At 42.5% G+C, this 17,313-nt stretch overlaps 1 protein-coding gene across 8 annotated transcripts in view; it reads left to right on the top strand.

Moving 5' to 3' along the window:
- The window catches only part of SETD3 (SET domain containing 3, actin histidine methyltransferase), a 77,231-nt gene that overhangs the window by 46,628 nt on the left and 13,290 nt on the right, over window positions 1–17,313 (top strand). For 7 of the 8 annotated variants that reach the window (XR_004380506.1, XM_032839515.1, XM_032839513.1 and 4 more), the window contains 2 exons: window positions 14,351–14,409; window positions 15,656–15,770. The exons of the other annotated variant lie outside the window; for it this stretch is intronic. Coding sequence is in view for 6 of the 7 variants with exons in the window: in XM_032839515.1 (XP_032695406.1) it covers window positions 14,351–14,409; window positions 15,656–15,770 (174 nt within the window). In the remaining variant the exon portion in view is untranslated. The remainder of the gene's footprint in view (window positions 1–14,350; window positions 14,410–15,655; window positions 15,771–17,313) is intronic. 8 annotated transcript variants of the gene reach the window in all.

Below are 17,313 nucleotides of genomic sequence, written 5' to 3' on the forward strand. Positions count from 1 at the left end.
GAATGTCTTGACTGAGTGTGAGAATGTTTTGTTTTGACTCGAATAAATATAATCTTATAATTCAGTTCATTGCAGTTTTAAATGGGATTTTTTTACCAGTAATGTTGAATATTTGTCATATCTCAGGGTCATACTTTTGGAAGTCCTCTTTCCAGGAGATACAAGGTTATCGAGACTTCTGAGCTAGACTCGTTGTTGGTAACTTAGTTTGACAGCCGCAGTTCAGAGACCTCTACCCTCTCTTCCCTTGGAACTTTTGCAATTTGCTGTCCGACCAGTGACCCAGGGAAATAGCGCTGGGATGGTGCGTTCACGAACCTCTGTGGATAGAAGTGGCTGCAGGGGCCGTGGGGACACCAACTTCACCTTGGAGCTGGGTTCTCGGACACGCATCCCCACCCACCTCTTGTGACCAGCTTTTGTTGCGTTAGGATTGACCAAAGTAAACTTGTGGTAGCTGGTGACAGCATGCATGGGGACTTCAGTGGTATGCCTGAGAATGTGGGCGTTTCACAGGCCCGATTTTGTGACATTAGGGTCGATTGATCCCGTCAGCAGTTGGCCCATCTTTATCAGAACCCCCAAGTCTGAGTGCTGCGGGTTCTCAGCTTCCAGGCTGCACTCTTGGAGTTCAGCCTTACTAGCTGCTTCCAGACTCCTTCAGTTTCCTTTGGGCCTGAAGGCAGAACATTTAAGGGGCCAAGGTTCATTTCCCTAACAACATGATAACTAGGAGACTTGAAAGTAGCCAAAAAGATATTGTCGTTTAAGAACTTGGAGATAGTATAGGTTTAATGATTGATACACCTGTGGGGTGTTTTAGAGGCTGTTCAGACTTATCACGAGAATGATGGGAATTCCAGATAATGGAATATTAGAAGTTGTTGGAACACTAGTGTGGCATAATTCTAGTGAAGAAAATACTGGAAAGAAATTCCAAATAATACCAATATCCAAATAATACCAAATAATATCCAAATAATACCAATTACTTGGTATTGAATACCAATACAAATTCCAAATATAATGCAGGGAAGGGGAGCATATGTATCTACATGTATTTGATACACACATGATTTCTGGGGCCGGCATTCTTCTGTCCAACATGAAGGGAATTGGACCAGGTGATTTCTGAGTTACCGTCTAGGTCTGGGATTTTATGACAGTGGAAGTTACTTTTAAGTAAATATGGTATCCTTCCTGATGGTTGCAAACTCATAGATTCACTGTCGTGGTCTCACTAATATCACTTACCTCTAAACTTTATATTGTCCTTCAGAATATCTCTGTTGCATTTTATTTTTGTTTTATTTTGTTGATGTGTAATTGACATACAATATTACATTAGTTTCGGTTGTACAACATAGTGATTTCATTTATATACATTACAAGATGATCACCATGATAAATCTAGCTACCAGCCATTACCATACACAGTTATTATAGTGTCATTAACTATGTTCCCTAAACTGTATGTTGCATCCCTGGGTCTTACTTATTTTATAACTGGAAGTTTATACCTTTTAATCCCCTTGCCCAATTTCATCCATCCCTACCCTTCTCCCCTCTGGCAATCACCAGGTTGTTCTCTGTGTGTATGAGTCTGTTTCGGTTTTGTTTCATTTTTGGATTCCACATATCTAGACACCGCATGTGTCTTTCTCTCTTTGACTCATTTCACTTAGCATAGTATTGTCTGGGTCCATCCATGCTGTTTCAGATGGCAAGATTTCATTCTTTTTTATGGCTGCATAATATTTCATTCTCTCTCTTGCATGTGCTCTCTCTCTTTCTATGTATATGTATATATATATAATTAAAATATGTATTATGGTGAAGGGTATAATAAATAATATGTGATCGTATCATAATTAATATGTTATAATGTATAGTGTACACATACATACACACCACATTTTTTTTTTTAGATTTTTATTTATTCGAGAGAGAGAGAGTGACAGAGAGAGAGAGAGAATGAGCAGGGAGGAGAGGAAGAAGCAGGCTCCCCACTGAGCAGAGAGCCTGATGCGGGACTCAGTCCCGGGACCCAGGGATCATGACCTGAGCCGAAGGCAGACACTTAGCCAACTGAGCCACCCAGGCGCCCCTCCACACCACATCTTTATCCACTCATCTATCGATGGACACTTAGATTGCTTCCGTATCTTGGCCCTTGTAAATTATGAAGCAGTGAACATAGGGTTACATATATCTCTTTGGATTAGTGTTTTCATTTTCTTCAGATAAATACCAAGAAGTAGAATTGCTAGATCATAGGATAGTTCTAGTTTTAATTTTTTGAGGAATCACCATACTGTTTTCCAGAGTGGTTGTACCAGTTTGCATTCCTGCCAATAATGCAAGAGGGTTCCCCTTTCTCTGCATCCTCGCCAACACCTGCTGTTTCCTGTGCTGCTGATCTTGGCCATTCTGACAGGTGTGAAGTAGTATCTCATTGTGGTTTTGATTTGTATTTCCCTGATGATGAGTGATGTTGAGGATCTTTTCATGTGTCTGTTGGCCGTCTGTTTGATTTCAGGAAATGTGTATTCAGGTCCTCTGCCCATTTTCTAATTGGTTTGTTTGGCTTTTTTTGATAATTGAGTTGTGTGAGTGCTTTATGTATTTTAGATATTAACTCCTTATTGATTATGTGATTTGAAAGTATCTTCTCCCATTCAGAAAGTTGCTTTTTTATTTTGTTGATGGTTTCCTTCACTGTACAAAAGCCTTTTAGTTTGATGTAGTCCCATTTTGTTTATTTGTACTTTTGTTGCCCTTGCTTGAGAAGACATACCCAAAAAATATTGCGCAGACCACTTGTTCAAGAGCTTACTGCCAGTGTTTGTTTTTTTTTTTTTTTCCCCTAGCGGTTTTATGGTTTCTACTCTTACATATGAGTCCTTAATCTGTTTGAGTTTATTTTTGTATGTGGTGTAGGAAAGTGGTCCAGATTCATTCTTTTGCATGTAATCGTCTAGTTTTCCCAACACCATTTATTGAAGAGACAGTCTTTCTCTCCGTTGTGTATTCCTGTCTCTGTTAAAGATTGACTGTAGAGTTGTGGATTTATTTCTGAACTCTATATTCTATTCTGTTGGTTTGTGTATCTGTTTTTTGCCAGTACCATACTGTTTTGATTACTGTAGCTTTGTAGTATAGTTCAAAACCTGGGATGGGTATGCCTTGTTCTTGTTTCTTAAGATTATATTGGTCATTTGGGGTCTTCTGTGGCTCCATACAAATTTTAGAATTATTTGTTCTAGTTCTGTGAAAAAGCTGTTGGTATTTGATAGGGATTCCATTAAATTTGTGGATTGCTGTAGGTAGTATGGACATTTTAACAATATTAATTGTTCCAATCCATGAACACGGTATATCTTTCCCATTTAGTAATATCATCTTTAATATTTTTCATCAGTGTCTATAGTTTTCAGAGTATAGGTCTTTCACCTCCTTAAATTTATTCTTAGGCATATTCTTCTTTTTTTTTTTTTTAAAGGTTTTATTTATTTATTTGACAAGTAGGCAGAGAGGCAGGCAGGGTGTTGGGGAGCAGGCTTCCTGCTGAGCAGAGAGCCCGATGTGGGGCTCGATCCCAGGACCCTGAGATCATGACCTGAGCCAAAGGCAGAGACTTAACCCACTGAGCCACCTAGGCGCCCCTATATTATTCTTTTTGATGCAGTTGTAAATGGGATTATTTCCTTAATTTCTCTGTCTGATAATTTATTATTAGAATTTAGAAATGCAACAGATTTATGTACTATTAGTTTATGTGTATTATTTGTATCCCACAACTATACTGAGTTCATTTATTACTACTGATAGGTTTTTGGTGGAGTTTTATGTTTTGACCTCATATTGTGCATATCTTATTTTGTATATTCTTTGATGAATTACTGTAGGTCTAGATGATTTTACTACTTTGTTTTTTAACCTTCATATCAACTGTGAACTTTACATTTACCTTTACCAGTGAGTTTTGTGTGTGTGTGTGTGTGTTTTAATTTCTAGTTATGGCCTTTTCTATTTAAAGAAATCCCTTTAACATTTCCTGCAAAGCTGGTTTGGTAGTGATGGACTCCTTTAGCTTTTGCTTGTCTGGGAAGCTCTTTAGAGATAACGCAGCCTTACTGGGTAGAGTATTCTCGATTGTAAGTTTTGGTCCTTCAGGACCTTGAGTATATTGTGCTACTCCCATCTGGCCTGTAAAGTTTCTGCTGAAAACTCATCTCAGAGTCTTAGGCAGGGGCTCCCTTGTACAAAACTAGTTGTTTATCCCCTGCTGCTTTTAAGATTCTCTCTTTAACTGTTGAAACTTTAATTATAATGTGTCTTGGTATGGATTTCTTTGGTTCATCTTATTTGGAACTCTCTGTGCCTCCTGGATCTGATGTCTGTTTCCTCAGCAGGTTAGAGACATTTTCAGCCATTATTTCTTCAAATAGGTTCTCTATCCCTTTCTCTCTTACTTCTCCCTCGGGGAGCCCTGTAGTGTGAATGGTGGTGCACTTTATGTTGTCTCAGAGGTCCCTTAAACTATCCTCATTTTTAAATTTCTTCTTTCTTTTTGCTGTTTCGGTTGGGTGATTTCCACTACCCCGTCTTCCAGACTGCTGCTCTCTTCTGCATCTTCTGATCTGCTATTGATTCCCTGAAGGGTGTTTTCCATCTTAGTTACTGGATTCTTCAGCTCCGAGTCTTTTTTCTATTTTCACCTTTGTTGAGGTTCTCACTGTGTTTGTCCATTCTTCTCTTGAGTTCAGAGAGCGTCTTCATGATCATTACTCTGAACTCTTTCTCTGGTAGATCACTTAACTCTTTCATTTATTCTTTTTCGAAGGTTTTGTCTCATTTTATTTGGAACATACTCCTCTGTCCCCTCATTTTGCCTGACTCGGTTTATTTCTATGTATCAGGTTGATCAGTTATGTCTCCCGGCCTTGAAGGAGTTTCTTAACGCAGAAGGTGTCCTGTGGGACCCACTAGAGCGAACCGCTGTGGTCACCCAAGCCAGGTGCCCCAGGGATGAGCCCTGTGTGGGCTGCCTGCACCCCTCTGTTGTGGCCGGGCTGCAGTTGGTACGCACCCACTCTGTGTAGGGCAGGTCTCTGGCACGGCTGGCAGCACGGTCCTGCCTCTGACTGTCGTAGGCATTCTAGTGCATGGAGGGAGTTTCCCAGAGCAGGCTGCTTGGGAAGGCCTCCGGTTTTGGCCTGCTGGGGTGGCAGGTTTGGGTTTATGCTGAATTTTCAGTTTGTTTGTTTGTTTGTTTAACTAATCTCTATACCCAGTGTGGGGCTTGAACTCACAACCCTGAGATCAAGAGTCCTATGTGTTCGTCTGATTAAGCTAGCCAGGTGGCCCAATATGCTGAACTTTATTTTTTTTAATTTTGAAAAAAAATTATCTTTTCAGTTTTTTTTTTTAATTTTTAGTTTTTTTATTAACATATATAATGTATTATTAGCCCTAGTGGTACGGGTCTGTGAATTGCTAATTTTGAAAAAAATTTAAAAATTTTAAAAGATTTTATTTATTGAGAATGAGCACAAGTTGCGGGGAGGGGCAGAGGGAGTGGGAAAAGCAGACTCCGGGCTGAGCAGGACCCTGGGATCACGACAGAGCCAAAGGCAGACACTTAACCAACTGAACCACCCAGGAATTTATGCTGAATTTTAAATGATAGCAATATTTACCAAACATTTTTCTAGAATTCCATCAAGAAAAAAATGTATTTACCATATCAGAACTTACGCTGTATTTATGAAAGTAGGACAACTGATTGTCCTTTGCTTTAAAGTAACATCCAGAAAACAGTGGCCTGAGTCTTTCCCCAGTCCCACCACTTATTACTGGGCAACCTTGGTCACACTGTTCTGTGCCCATCAGTTATGGCATCAGTAGCATGGGTGATAACAGTGCCTGTTTCCTACGCATCACAGTGATTAAATTATAGTTGGCCCTGGGACAATGCGTGTGTTAGGAACACTGACCCCTTCCACCCCCAATGAAAATCCACTTACACCTTTTTACTCCCCAAAAACTTAACTACCAATAACCTGTTGACAGAAGTGTTATGGATAATGTAGACCATTGATTAGCACATAGTTTGTATATGTATTATGTAGTGTATTCTTATAATAAAGTAAGCCTGAGGAAAGAAAATGTTATTAAGGAAATACCAAGAAAGAGAAAAGTACATTTACAGGACTGGACTGTAAAAAAATCCATAGATAAGTGGACCTGCACAATTCAAACCGTGTTGTTCAAGGGTCAACCGTATATAAATACATGTAAAGTTCTCGAAAGAGTTCCTTGCACAGAGTGCTTAGCGAATGGCCATCGCTGGTATCAACCTCCCTCCCTCCCCGCCTCCTCTCCGTCTCACTCCTGGAGATGCAGAGAGCCGTTCTATGCACCAAGCACGGTACTTCCTTTTCTAGGACAAGAGTTTATGTGCATGCTCTGAGTGTCAGTCATCCCGTCAAGGAGATTGGTTTCACAGTGGTGGTCATAATGTTCTCACCTTATAAGTGACTGGGGACTCTGATCATGCTGGATTGATTAATTTGACCAGAGTCCAGTCTTTATCCTGAATCACTGAAATCTGAAATAGCTGAAATGAAACATAAGGTACTAAGAAGCTGATGACGAGGAATTCGAGCCTGCTTCCTTAATGCAGATGAGTCCTTCGGAAACAATAACTGATCTTTACCGTTCTGTGTATCTCCACTTTCATTATTGATAAGTTGGAGGAGCGGCAAGTGTAAGTACCTTATCGAGAAGCACAGATTATGTGCTGGAATTGTCTTCTTGATTAGGGAGTAGAGTCCTCAGCTTAATCAGTAGATTGAGATAGTTGGGGAGTGTCAAAAGACAAAGGAACAAAGGATTTTAGAAGTTACTTGTCCAGCCCCCTTTCCAAGCAGGGAAATGGAGGCGCAGGGTGCTGGGCGGCGGTGAGGTGAGGTGGAGCGTGGAGAAGGGATATTTGTGACCATCCGGCACAGAGGACTGCCGTGCGTGGTCCTCTTTGCTCCCTCTTGGCTGCTTAGAGCAGAGCTCTCTCAGATAAATGTGTTTAAAGGTAGATTTGGGGGAAAAGTGAGAAGAAGAAAGAATATTCTCTGACCCCTAGATGTTGGGAGACTATCCTCATCATACGGGATGGGAGGTGGAAGGAACAGAGAAGAAAAGCTGTGTTTCTGCAGCCTGTGTAAACGCCTCTCAGACCAGGAGGGTGAGGTCCCGGTTTCCCTGGGGGGAGCCGCACTGCAGCCAGCTCACCTGGTCCCTTGGCCCTGCTGCTCACCGCCCTGTGGAGTCATGGTGGTTTGGGAAGTTGTCACCTCCTGTGTCTTGCCTCCAGTCTGGGCAGTGAGGGAGCCATAGAGAGGAAATCTAATTCCCCAAGGTCTGCGCCTCCTCCGCCACCCAGCAAAGGGTAGAACGTCTCTTTGCACTTGAAGGAGGCAGAGTTCTTTGAATGAAGCACCATGCGAGCCCCTGGAGAGTCTCTGGTGGTCGGAACAGGCGTGGCCCCTGCCTCACTAGAGACCTGCCTGAGATGCTTTCACGCATGAACATATGTGTGCACACGTGCGCTTGCACACGCACACTCATGGGGGGCAGGCATGAGGGTGCCTGGGGTGTCGGCCCACAGGAGGCAGAGCAGGGAGCCCAGGGTGGTTGGCCAGGGTGGCCCCAGAGAGGGGTCTCCTGGCTTGTGTTAAGGGACTCACCTGACTGCTGCTGGGCAGAACCCCCGAGGCACTGCCATGCTTTTTAGTCCGCCCATCACACGGCACCTGCCAGAGCGTCTTCCGTTTCACATGGTCAGTAAATAAAATATCTGTTGAATGAATGAATTTCTAGCCCTAACCTGTCTTCATTTTTTTCCTCCCCTGAGTCAGTAAACATTTCGTGAGTGGATAAATGTTTGGCAGTCAGAAAACGCTGATTGATCATGACTGTCTTTGGTTCCCGGTTGTCTATCTTCAGGGTTTACAGTTGGTGACTAGTAAAGTTTTTGAGGAGGCATATCTTTTGCAGTGTTTCAGCAAATTTCAATTTAATTTAAACTGAATACAGGTTACAGATTTCCGTGTCTTCTAATAAAAAAACCAATTCTTCCATCTTAGAGTAATTTTGTAAGTTTATTGAATGTTGATATTTTTTCCACTAATCTTACTTTCTTAATTTAAACATTTTTATTTCAAGGTAATACACATTTTTATAGAAAAATTAAATATGTGTATATAAGTGAAAAGCAAATAATTTTAATTTTATGTGTATTGACGTATTTATTTGATCAGACTGAGTGAATTAAAAGAACTTTATGGTGGAAAATTCCCTGAAGAATTGAATGTAATCTGCCTTTTAAAAATAAAAGTCTTAAAAATCGATTTTTTCCCCCTCAAGAGCCAAATACACGAGCCCTGCTCTGATTCTGACGTGTGGTCATCCGAGCCGGCTTTTACATCCTGCGGCTCTTCTGCAGTTTGTCGTCCCGTTCAGCTGTGTTGTGTCTGCTGAGAAAACGCAGGGCGGGTTGAGCTTGAAAGTGCTGCCCGTGCGGCCTTCCTGGGCCAGACGCCTCCGTGTTCCGTGGAAGTCTCGCTTCTGCACCACCGCCCACCCCACTCTGCATTTTCCCCTTTCTCTCCTGCTGTCCTCCCCTGCCCTGTCCACGTTCCCCTTTTCTTCTTTTTTGTTTCCCTCCCACCTTGTCTCCTTCATTCATCGTCCTGCGGGGGAAACCCTTCTTGTCTTCTGATCACCCTCTGGCCTCCTTCCCTCTGTGACGTTGTGGAATCGAGTTGGAGAGCAGGGGTCCGCCCCTGCGTCAGGACTGGGGGGTAGAGCTGCCTTTAGCCTCTCTTTTCTCCTAGTCTGCACGGACCTAGCATTTCTGCGAGCCTGAGCCACGCTGGGTTCAGGGAGGATGCCACGGGGCTGCTCTGTGGAGGAGTCTCTCGGGGCATGGAAAGCACCAAAGAGCTCTTGCTTCTGTGAGGAGGAGTCACGGCCCCCAGACGTGTCATTGTGTCCACCCACAGTTCAGATCTGAGGTGCGGGGACGGATTTTATCCTTGTAGAAATAAGAGAAATGATCCCATCACCAGAATTAGGTGTGACTGCCCACAGCTAGTTAACTGTGCTGTCCCTTTTAATATACACTTAAGAAGTGAAGCCGAATATAATCTTCATCATATTTTAGTTGGAAAATTTTAATTGCATGCTATTACTTTTTTTTTTTTTTAATCAGCCTAAACCAGGTACAACTTCTGAATTACGTGTTTTGCCCTCCCTGATACTATGGAGCCATTACTGAGTCACTGAACTACCACATATATTTTTTGAAATTAACTATTACATATTCTAGTAGGCTATAAATTGTTTAAAATACAGTATTTAGGAGTCATTTTTATGAACTGAGCCACTCTCCTTTTAGTATATTTAAATGCCTCTGTGAGGTGATTATTGAATGTGTTCAACTTGATTTCCTCATAAAAGTCTGCATAGGGGAGGTGAGTGTTCTTTAGAAAAGTAAAGATCTGATTTTGAAAAGTGTTTAGTGTTTGTGTCTCAGAGGCCATTTGCGTGTTTTAATCCTCTTTTTTTTTTTTTTTTTCCCCCTTAGAGGGTTTTGAATCTTTCTTCAGGTTGAATATGTTCCTTTGGAGAATTATTTTAGGAAATGCCGCTCTCTCTGTATGTGGGAGCATTTAACTTTGGTTTGGTTTATTTTAAAAATGCTTTCTGTTAGATGTTAAAAAGAAAACAAACTTTAAGTCAAATGCATTTTGTTCGTGTGCAGAGCTGTTGCAAAGCTGTTTCCCATACTAGATGTTTCTGAATCAGGAATTCACATAATAACGAAGTCTGCTTATTTTGGTTCTCCACAAAGGTTTGTTGTATGAGCTTAAAATAAGGCTGCAGCTGATCTGTGTAACACATATTAACTGTTGATTTAGTGTAAGCACGCGTCTGTGTCTCTCATTTCGGATCAGCCCAGCAATCGGCATGCCGTGCAGCAGCCATCTTCTTTTCTACTTTATTAAATCTCTGTCAATTATAAATATCAAGGTTTTACATTAATGTCAAGATAGTGCATCAAAAATTCATGGAATATGTGACTTTTTCCAAGGGTATTTAATACTTAATGCATTTGTGTCATTTTTCTTTCCAGAGATATTGACAGGTTTTATTAAGTGTTTGTTAGGGAGATTTCATTTTTATCAGGGGACTATAAAGAGAAGCTGCATGCTAAATCAATTTTTTAAAGCCAGAATATTGTTCATTTTTTCATCTTCAAACTCTTGTAATCCATAGGTTTTATTTAAATTTCCTCTCGGTTTATTTTTGTTTTATGTGAGTGATAGTTCAAGACAGAACTTTAATAAGGATCAAATATGCTGACTGTAGTGGTTTTTAATTTCCTTAAGCATAGCTACCAGACCCGTGCAATATGGTAAATTCTTCAAAATGTCATACTTACATATTTAGCAATATTACTTCTTTTTATTGAAGCCAAACAAGCGATTTTAGATATTAATCTTTCCCAAACACAGTGATTATTTTGTATTAGATACAATATTACTGTGTCTCATCTGGAATACCTCCTTTTGGCAGAAAAGGGAGCGGAAGAGGACTTCACTGGGTTGCCTGTTGGCGTAAGGAAACTGGAGTCTTCTTTGAAGAGTAAAAGCTCTTTCGGGCTTCAAGACTGGTTATGAGCTTGGCCAGCTCTTGGTTTCTCCAACTTCAGATATTTACAGTGCTCAAGAAAGCAAAAATATCAGTCACTTGAAAATCTGCAGAAAACTCTGTGGCTAGTTTCTAACCCTGTCTTTATGGGGGTGGGAGGTGGGGAGGGAGCGAACGCTTTGGCAGATCCCAGACCTGCCCCTGACACTGCGTGGTGGCGCTCCTGCCATCCCACGTAGATCCGCGTCTCGGAAACGAGTCACAGCTGAAGCTAATTGGGCACAAAGTGTAAGCTTTCTGTTTCAATAAACTTTTATTTCTGAAGTACAAGTTAGGAATGTGTTCTCTTGGAGAAGATAGGTCATGAAAAACAAAATCTTGATCAGATTTTGCTTTATAAAGTGAGGAGCGTTTGTTATCTTGCCTGTAAAGGATGACCTTAAAGACTTGTTATCTAAGGACATTTTAGGAACTTTCAAATAACTTTGGGTTAGTATTAACATTTTTGCAAGATGTGGTTTTAAACCTTAACTTGGTCTTCAACAGGAAAAAGACTTGGTGTTTAAAAAAAAAAAATCATTCTGTCCAGAGCTTCAAGAGTGTGTGAAAGAGGTGTTTTTCTTATTCTTGTTCATTTTTTCAGGATATGTGAAAATAGCTCTTTCCAGAGTTAAATGTTTTTCACACGCAAATCATTTTCGGTATTTCAGTGGTTCAAGATTCTTGTAAAACTATCGTACAATACTTTTAAGAGGTAGGGTAGGTTTTTTGTTGTTTTGTTTTTTTTTTTTTTTACAAAACAAATTTTGCTTGAGTAAAGCTGTAACAGTAGCTCTTGTAGATAAACCCTAGTTTGGGTATACGGTAAGTTGTTGTTACGTAGGCCTTACCCCGGGAAGGAATTCAGGGATTGAGGAACTCTGTGGCTCTGCCTATTCTAATCTGAGGCCAGTAGGTGGCGATCGTGCCACGTGGTGAGAGCCCTGTCGAAATGGAAGGCGTTTGCCTTTCTCCATAGTGTCAAATTAAATTGGGCTTCAGCATAACTGTTAAGTGCCTGTGTTCTGTGGCAGAATACCTTTTTATATCAGAATTATATCAGGATTACGTACAAGAGGCACACCTTAATTTTTAAGCATGTAAGAACAACTATTTCTAACAGATTCTGCAAATACCGTGTCACCCTACAGCCAAAATAATTGTCAAAATTAATCTGAAGAAAGCATTTGTTTATTTCGCCCCCTGAGTTGTCTTTAGGACTTCATCAGGACAGTGAGTATGAACTTCTGTTTTTGGTAAGAAAGGTATTTAAACAGGAGGAAGGGAAACATTTTTGGAGAGTTAGTTTTCCGTCTTTTTGGCCTTCTTGAGGAGGTCGCCTTATTTGAGTAAGGTTGCAGATCGAAAGAGGTTTCAGAGTCCTGAGTGGTGGGAGACCCTTGCTCAAGTCGTTTTGACATTCAGCATTCCAGTTTTGAAAATTGTCATCCTTCCTCTCATTCAGTAAGTCAGACTTTTTTGGGGAGGGTGGGTCAAATTCTTAATACCTATGGGATTTAGTGTTGGAATTTATTAACTCTCAAATACCATAGTGCATTCCACAGTTTAAATGAATTAAAGCATTTTAAAATAGCAGAAACAATAATGCTTCCCACCTCCTAGAGTTTGAAGAGCAATGGTGTGTGCGTGCCATCCTGCCCCCGTCCGCGGTGGCACAGCTGTGAGGTGTCACCGTGTTGTAAGTGAGGGGGTTTCAGCAGCCGAGGCCCTTGCTGTGGTGCTTCTTATCCGCACAGTGGTTCTGGGTTTGTGGAGGGACAGTTCTGAATTTGTACTTTTATAAGGAAAAACCTGAATACTGTTACGGTTAAATTTTATAAAGGTAAATGGACAGCATCTTTAGGGTTCTTAGGACATGGCCTTTGCATTTTCATTCATTACAGAGAAAAGGGGAAGAAGCTTCAGGCTCTGGGATTCTTGCATCTTCACTGGGGTTGACCAAAGCATCAGGTTTTGTTTTTTGTTTTTTGTTTTTTTCTCTTTTTTTAAAAAACAGAGGTAGAAAATCCCGATCTACCACCAGCAGCTAGAAATTTACTCTGGGCAATATGTCATTTTATATATTGACTTGAAACATACCTTTTTAAATTTCATCTGTGTTCCTGCAGCATTTCCAAATTACACACATATAATGTTATATTTTGACTTTTCTTCCGAAGGGTTAAAACTGGGTGAAGAATTAGACGGGATGGCAGGCACCTGGGAGCTAACACCCAATTGGCAGCCTTTGTAATACATAATTTGCCTAAAATTGCGCACTGAGCACAAGCTTTTGTTTTCTAATTGATTTACGGTTTGAGCCACTTTTACCTCATCCCCTACTGTCCTGTGTGCGGTGCCAGCGAGTACATTACAGGGAGCGATGATAAATGGCCGTGCACTTGTGATGCTAATGTGTCAGGAGTCCAGACTGCGTGCGCACTGAGCTCCGAGCGTGAACCGCGGTGCAGAGACCGGACAGCGGGGTCTTGTCGTGGGCAGAGATGGCCGTGTGCTCACTTGGTCACTTGCTGCCGTCTGTCAGAGCGGAACTGGAACCAGAGATTAAAATTATGCTGTTACAACTTTTTTCTTTTAAAGATTTTATTTATTTATTTGATAGAGAGAGATCAGGACCGGGGGAGCAGCAGAGAGAGAGGGGGAAGCAGGCTCCCCGCTGAGCAGAGAGCCCGATGTGGGGCTCGATCCCAGGACCCTGAGATCCTGACCCGAGCCGAAGGTAGAGACTTAACCCACTGAGCCCCCCAGGCGGCCAAACAACTTCTAATTTCTTAACTGAAACAAAAAGTTTTTGCCTGCTCTAAAGGTCCAAGGTGGGAGGGTTGTTGTGATGAGAGAAAAGGAATGGATAAAACATTCTCGTAAGTGTGAGGTTTGGGACATTTTTACCAAATGTTGTTTTGTCCAGAGGGAAAGAAATGTAGTCCCAATTTAAATGGGCCAATCTCTGTTTTCTCGTTGCCTTGTTTGTAAAATTTATGATTTCACAAAACTAGTTTTCTTGATTCTCTGTACTTGAGCCACACGTACGTCTACGATTCATTTGCACATAAGTTGATTTCCATCCAAATGATTTAAGTTGGAGATAAATGAGAGAACCTTCAATTTATTAGAGTGCCTTTAATTGTTCCTTTTATTGATATAAGATGAGATTTGCAATGTATTCCTGAGGGATGTGCGGCTTGTTATGGGGCGAAGATTCGAGAAAGGCCAGGACAGCCCCAACTTTGGAGGCTCCCGGTTTCCATTTGGATCAGACTCTCAGAATGTGGGTTGCCCACCGTTCGTAAAGTCAGTCCACCTTAAATCCTCTTTCTGTGGTGTCTGTGGGTTCTGGTATCGAAATATGAGGAAGCAGATTTATGGCGGCTGCTGGGCACAACAAATTAAGTTGACAGTGATGTATGAGAGCCGGAGAGCATGGTGATCCCTCAGTAGTTCGGCTGGACGCCTCCTGCTTCATTTGGCTCTTGTTAGGATCTGTTAGGCAGCTAAATAATGAAATTCTGCTGACTGATTTCTGTTTTCCCCTTTTCTTTTTTCACGTCTGCTTTCTGAAACTTCTAATTCCCAGACCCATCCTCATGCCAACAAACTGCCCTTGAAAGATGCTTTCACTTATGAGGACTACAGGTTGGTGTGGGGAGCGCGCGCGCGTGTGTGTGTCTATGCGTGTGTGTGTGTGTGTGTGTGTGTGTGTGTGTGTTGGGGGTGGCAAGGGATGGATGCGGGGTGTGGTTGTTTGCATCTTTGGTGTGTGTTGTGTGTTGTGTGTGTTGGGGGTTGGTTTCTGAGTGATCTGGGGATCTTGGAAGTGGGAAGTACTTCAGTAAGAGGTGTCGTGCTGTGACCAGTTAAAGCCTCCGGACAGGTAGTCCTGCCGAAGTTCTAATGGCAGCTGGGTAAGGATCGGCATTTTCATAACCACACAAATTGCCCCCCCCCCCCGCCCCGTAGTGGTGGGGTTAGCTGAAGTGGGCAAGTGATAGTGGAGATGAGCTTTTGTGTGGGGTGGTCATGAGGACTTTTTCCCCTTTATAAATAGACTATTTCAGTGTAAAGTGAATTTTATAAATATTTAAATTCAGTTAATTAACATATAGTATATTATTAGTTTCAGGGGTAGAATTCAGTGATTCTTCAATCGCGTATAACATCCAATGCCTCCTCCACCACGTGGCCTCCTTAATGCCCGTCACGCAGTTACCCCGTCCCCCCACTCACCTCCCCTCCAGCAGCCGTGTTTGTTTCCTAGAGTTAAGTGTCTCTTATGGTCTGTCTCCCTCTCTGATTTTATCTTATTTTATTTTTCCCTCCCTTCCCCTATGATCCTCTGTTTTGTTTCTTTAATTCCACATATGAGTGAAATCATATAATTTTTTAAACAAAAAGACTTAATTGTGCAGCATAATAAAAAATAACATGCCGCATCTGATAGACTTCTTAGGGGGTTTCTGGTCAAAAAGGAGTTACGTTGTTTGCCTTTCACTGAGGCTTTGTACAGGTGCAGAGTCGGCATTTGGGTAGGAGAAGGTGGTGTGGGCTCAGGGGCGGGGTTCCCGGCTGTGGTGAAGATTGGAGGCCTGGAGATCTCTGTCCCCGGTCCTCCTTCCAGACCCTCTGTCTCCCTGGAACATCCTCCCTTAATCCTCACCCCTGAGTTTTCTCTGTCTCCTTTTCCCTTCCAGGTCCCCATCCCCTCGGCCCTAGATTTAATTTTAAGTGATGGTGAAGGCAGGCAACCATCCCCTGGGGCGCTTAGGAGAAGGTTTTGAACATTGGTGAGACGTCAGACAAACTGTAGTTTCTGGCTGAGGTCTCACTGCACTGGGCTCTGGCATGTGCTTACCATAGTTCACCTGTCTTCTGGTCGTTACAGGTGGGCAGTCTCTTCTGTTATGACTCGACAAAACCAAATTCCCACGGAGGACGGTTCCCGGGTGACCCTGGCGCTGATTCCGTTATGGGACATGTGCAATCACACCAACGGCCTGGTAATGACCCCCTCTGCGTTGTGTTTAATCCGGGGGGCTGGGGTGAATAAGCTTTAGAGTGGCCATTCCACCGACAGATCAGGCCCCTGTACTGCCGCTCTCCATAGGGAACGAGCAGAACCAAGCCGAGACACCCCTCCAGCCTCCCACAAAGAGAAGCTGGTGTTTTTCTCTCTCTGCATTTGCTTAATCCTAAAAACCAGGAACTTGAATCTTACTCCACTTTCAAAAACCACAGTGAGCTGCATTTATTTGCTAAGCCATAATTCCAGCCTAAACATTCATTTTCTTATGTTATTGAACCACAGGCTAAACCAAAGTTGTTTTTTTTCTTACTCTCCTTAAAATGCTGATTGATTGAAGGAAAAAAAACCCAACTTTCTTCTTTCTTGTTTTTCCTTTTCTGTTCCTTGTTTTCTTTCTTTGCTGACTACATTCCCAGCCGTGTGCATTCTCTGATTGCTTCCTGTTCCCTCTCCCTCCGCCTGACACGCTGCCACATCCTCGCCCCGCTTAGTAACCTGCTTTTGTTCAGGAGCCGCTGCTGGTTTCCCTGGTGCTGGGGCAGGAGGAGGCGCACTGGGGCGTTTGGCTCCTGGCCTCGCCTGCAGCGTTGGCATCTCAGGCGTGGGAAGCACCGGGTAGGAGACACTAAGAAAATAAGGAAATTTGGGGATGATTGTTATTACGACGCGGGAGGGGAGGAAGCCGCGGAAGCCAGCTCCCTGTTCCTCCGCGGTCTTTGGATTCCTGGCAGTGGCAGAGGTTGACACGCTCTCTGTGCTGAGGTGGTTGTCTGAGCACGATTTCCTGATATCCGTGTGCAGAAATGTGATCTTCAGAATATTTTGCATTTTTAAGCATTATGCGGGAATACCAGCTTGGTTACCTTTTCGTTCATTTTGTTCTCAACATCAGCTCCCTTCATTATTATTAGCAGTCCTATGAACAGGCTTAAAAAATGCTGTGAGTATTTCACATCTAAACCCACAAAACGGCCAGAACACATGTTAACCTGTGCCAGACACTTGACGCTAGAATATGCTGGTGCTAATTTGGAAAGGTGTAGCAGCAAGCGTACTCGCGTAGAGAATGAAGAGCCCCCGCCCCCCATACTTGTATTTCTGCCCTAGTTTAGCTGTGCTTCATGTAGTTAGCCGTGGGAAGGAGCAGCATGTTTTATTTACTTCCATTCTTTTTTTTTTTTTTCCCCTTCAGGGCTACCTTATACTGGTTACAAGATCAAACTTTTAAAATTTTTCAAAAAGCTTTTAATGGTTGACTGTAGTATTTTGCTTCACTGGGTCCCAAACTTGATTGATCAGTAGAGTTTATTTTTTTATTTCTAAAATTTAAGAAGCTCCGTACTCTATTGTAAACAAACAAAAGGAGTTTAACAGATGCCCCTGTGGGAATAGAATGCGGAGGCTCCCTTCCCCGCCAGCACCCGCCAGCACCCGGCCTCCTCGTGGCCCGGGTCCCTCCGCTCAGCACCGTCCAGGTACACGGTCCGCGGTTTTGTGCAAGCCTTTCTCTCCTTTGT

The sequence above is a fragment of the Lontra canadensis genome, unplaced genomic scaffold, assembly GCF_010015895.1.
Source record: "Lontra canadensis isolate GAN:19392208 unplaced genomic scaffold, GSC_riverotter_1.0 scaffold108, whole genome shotgun sequence".
Classification (NCBI taxonomy): domain Eukaryota; kingdom Metazoa; phylum Chordata; class Mammalia; order Carnivora; family Mustelidae; genus Lontra; species Lontra canadensis.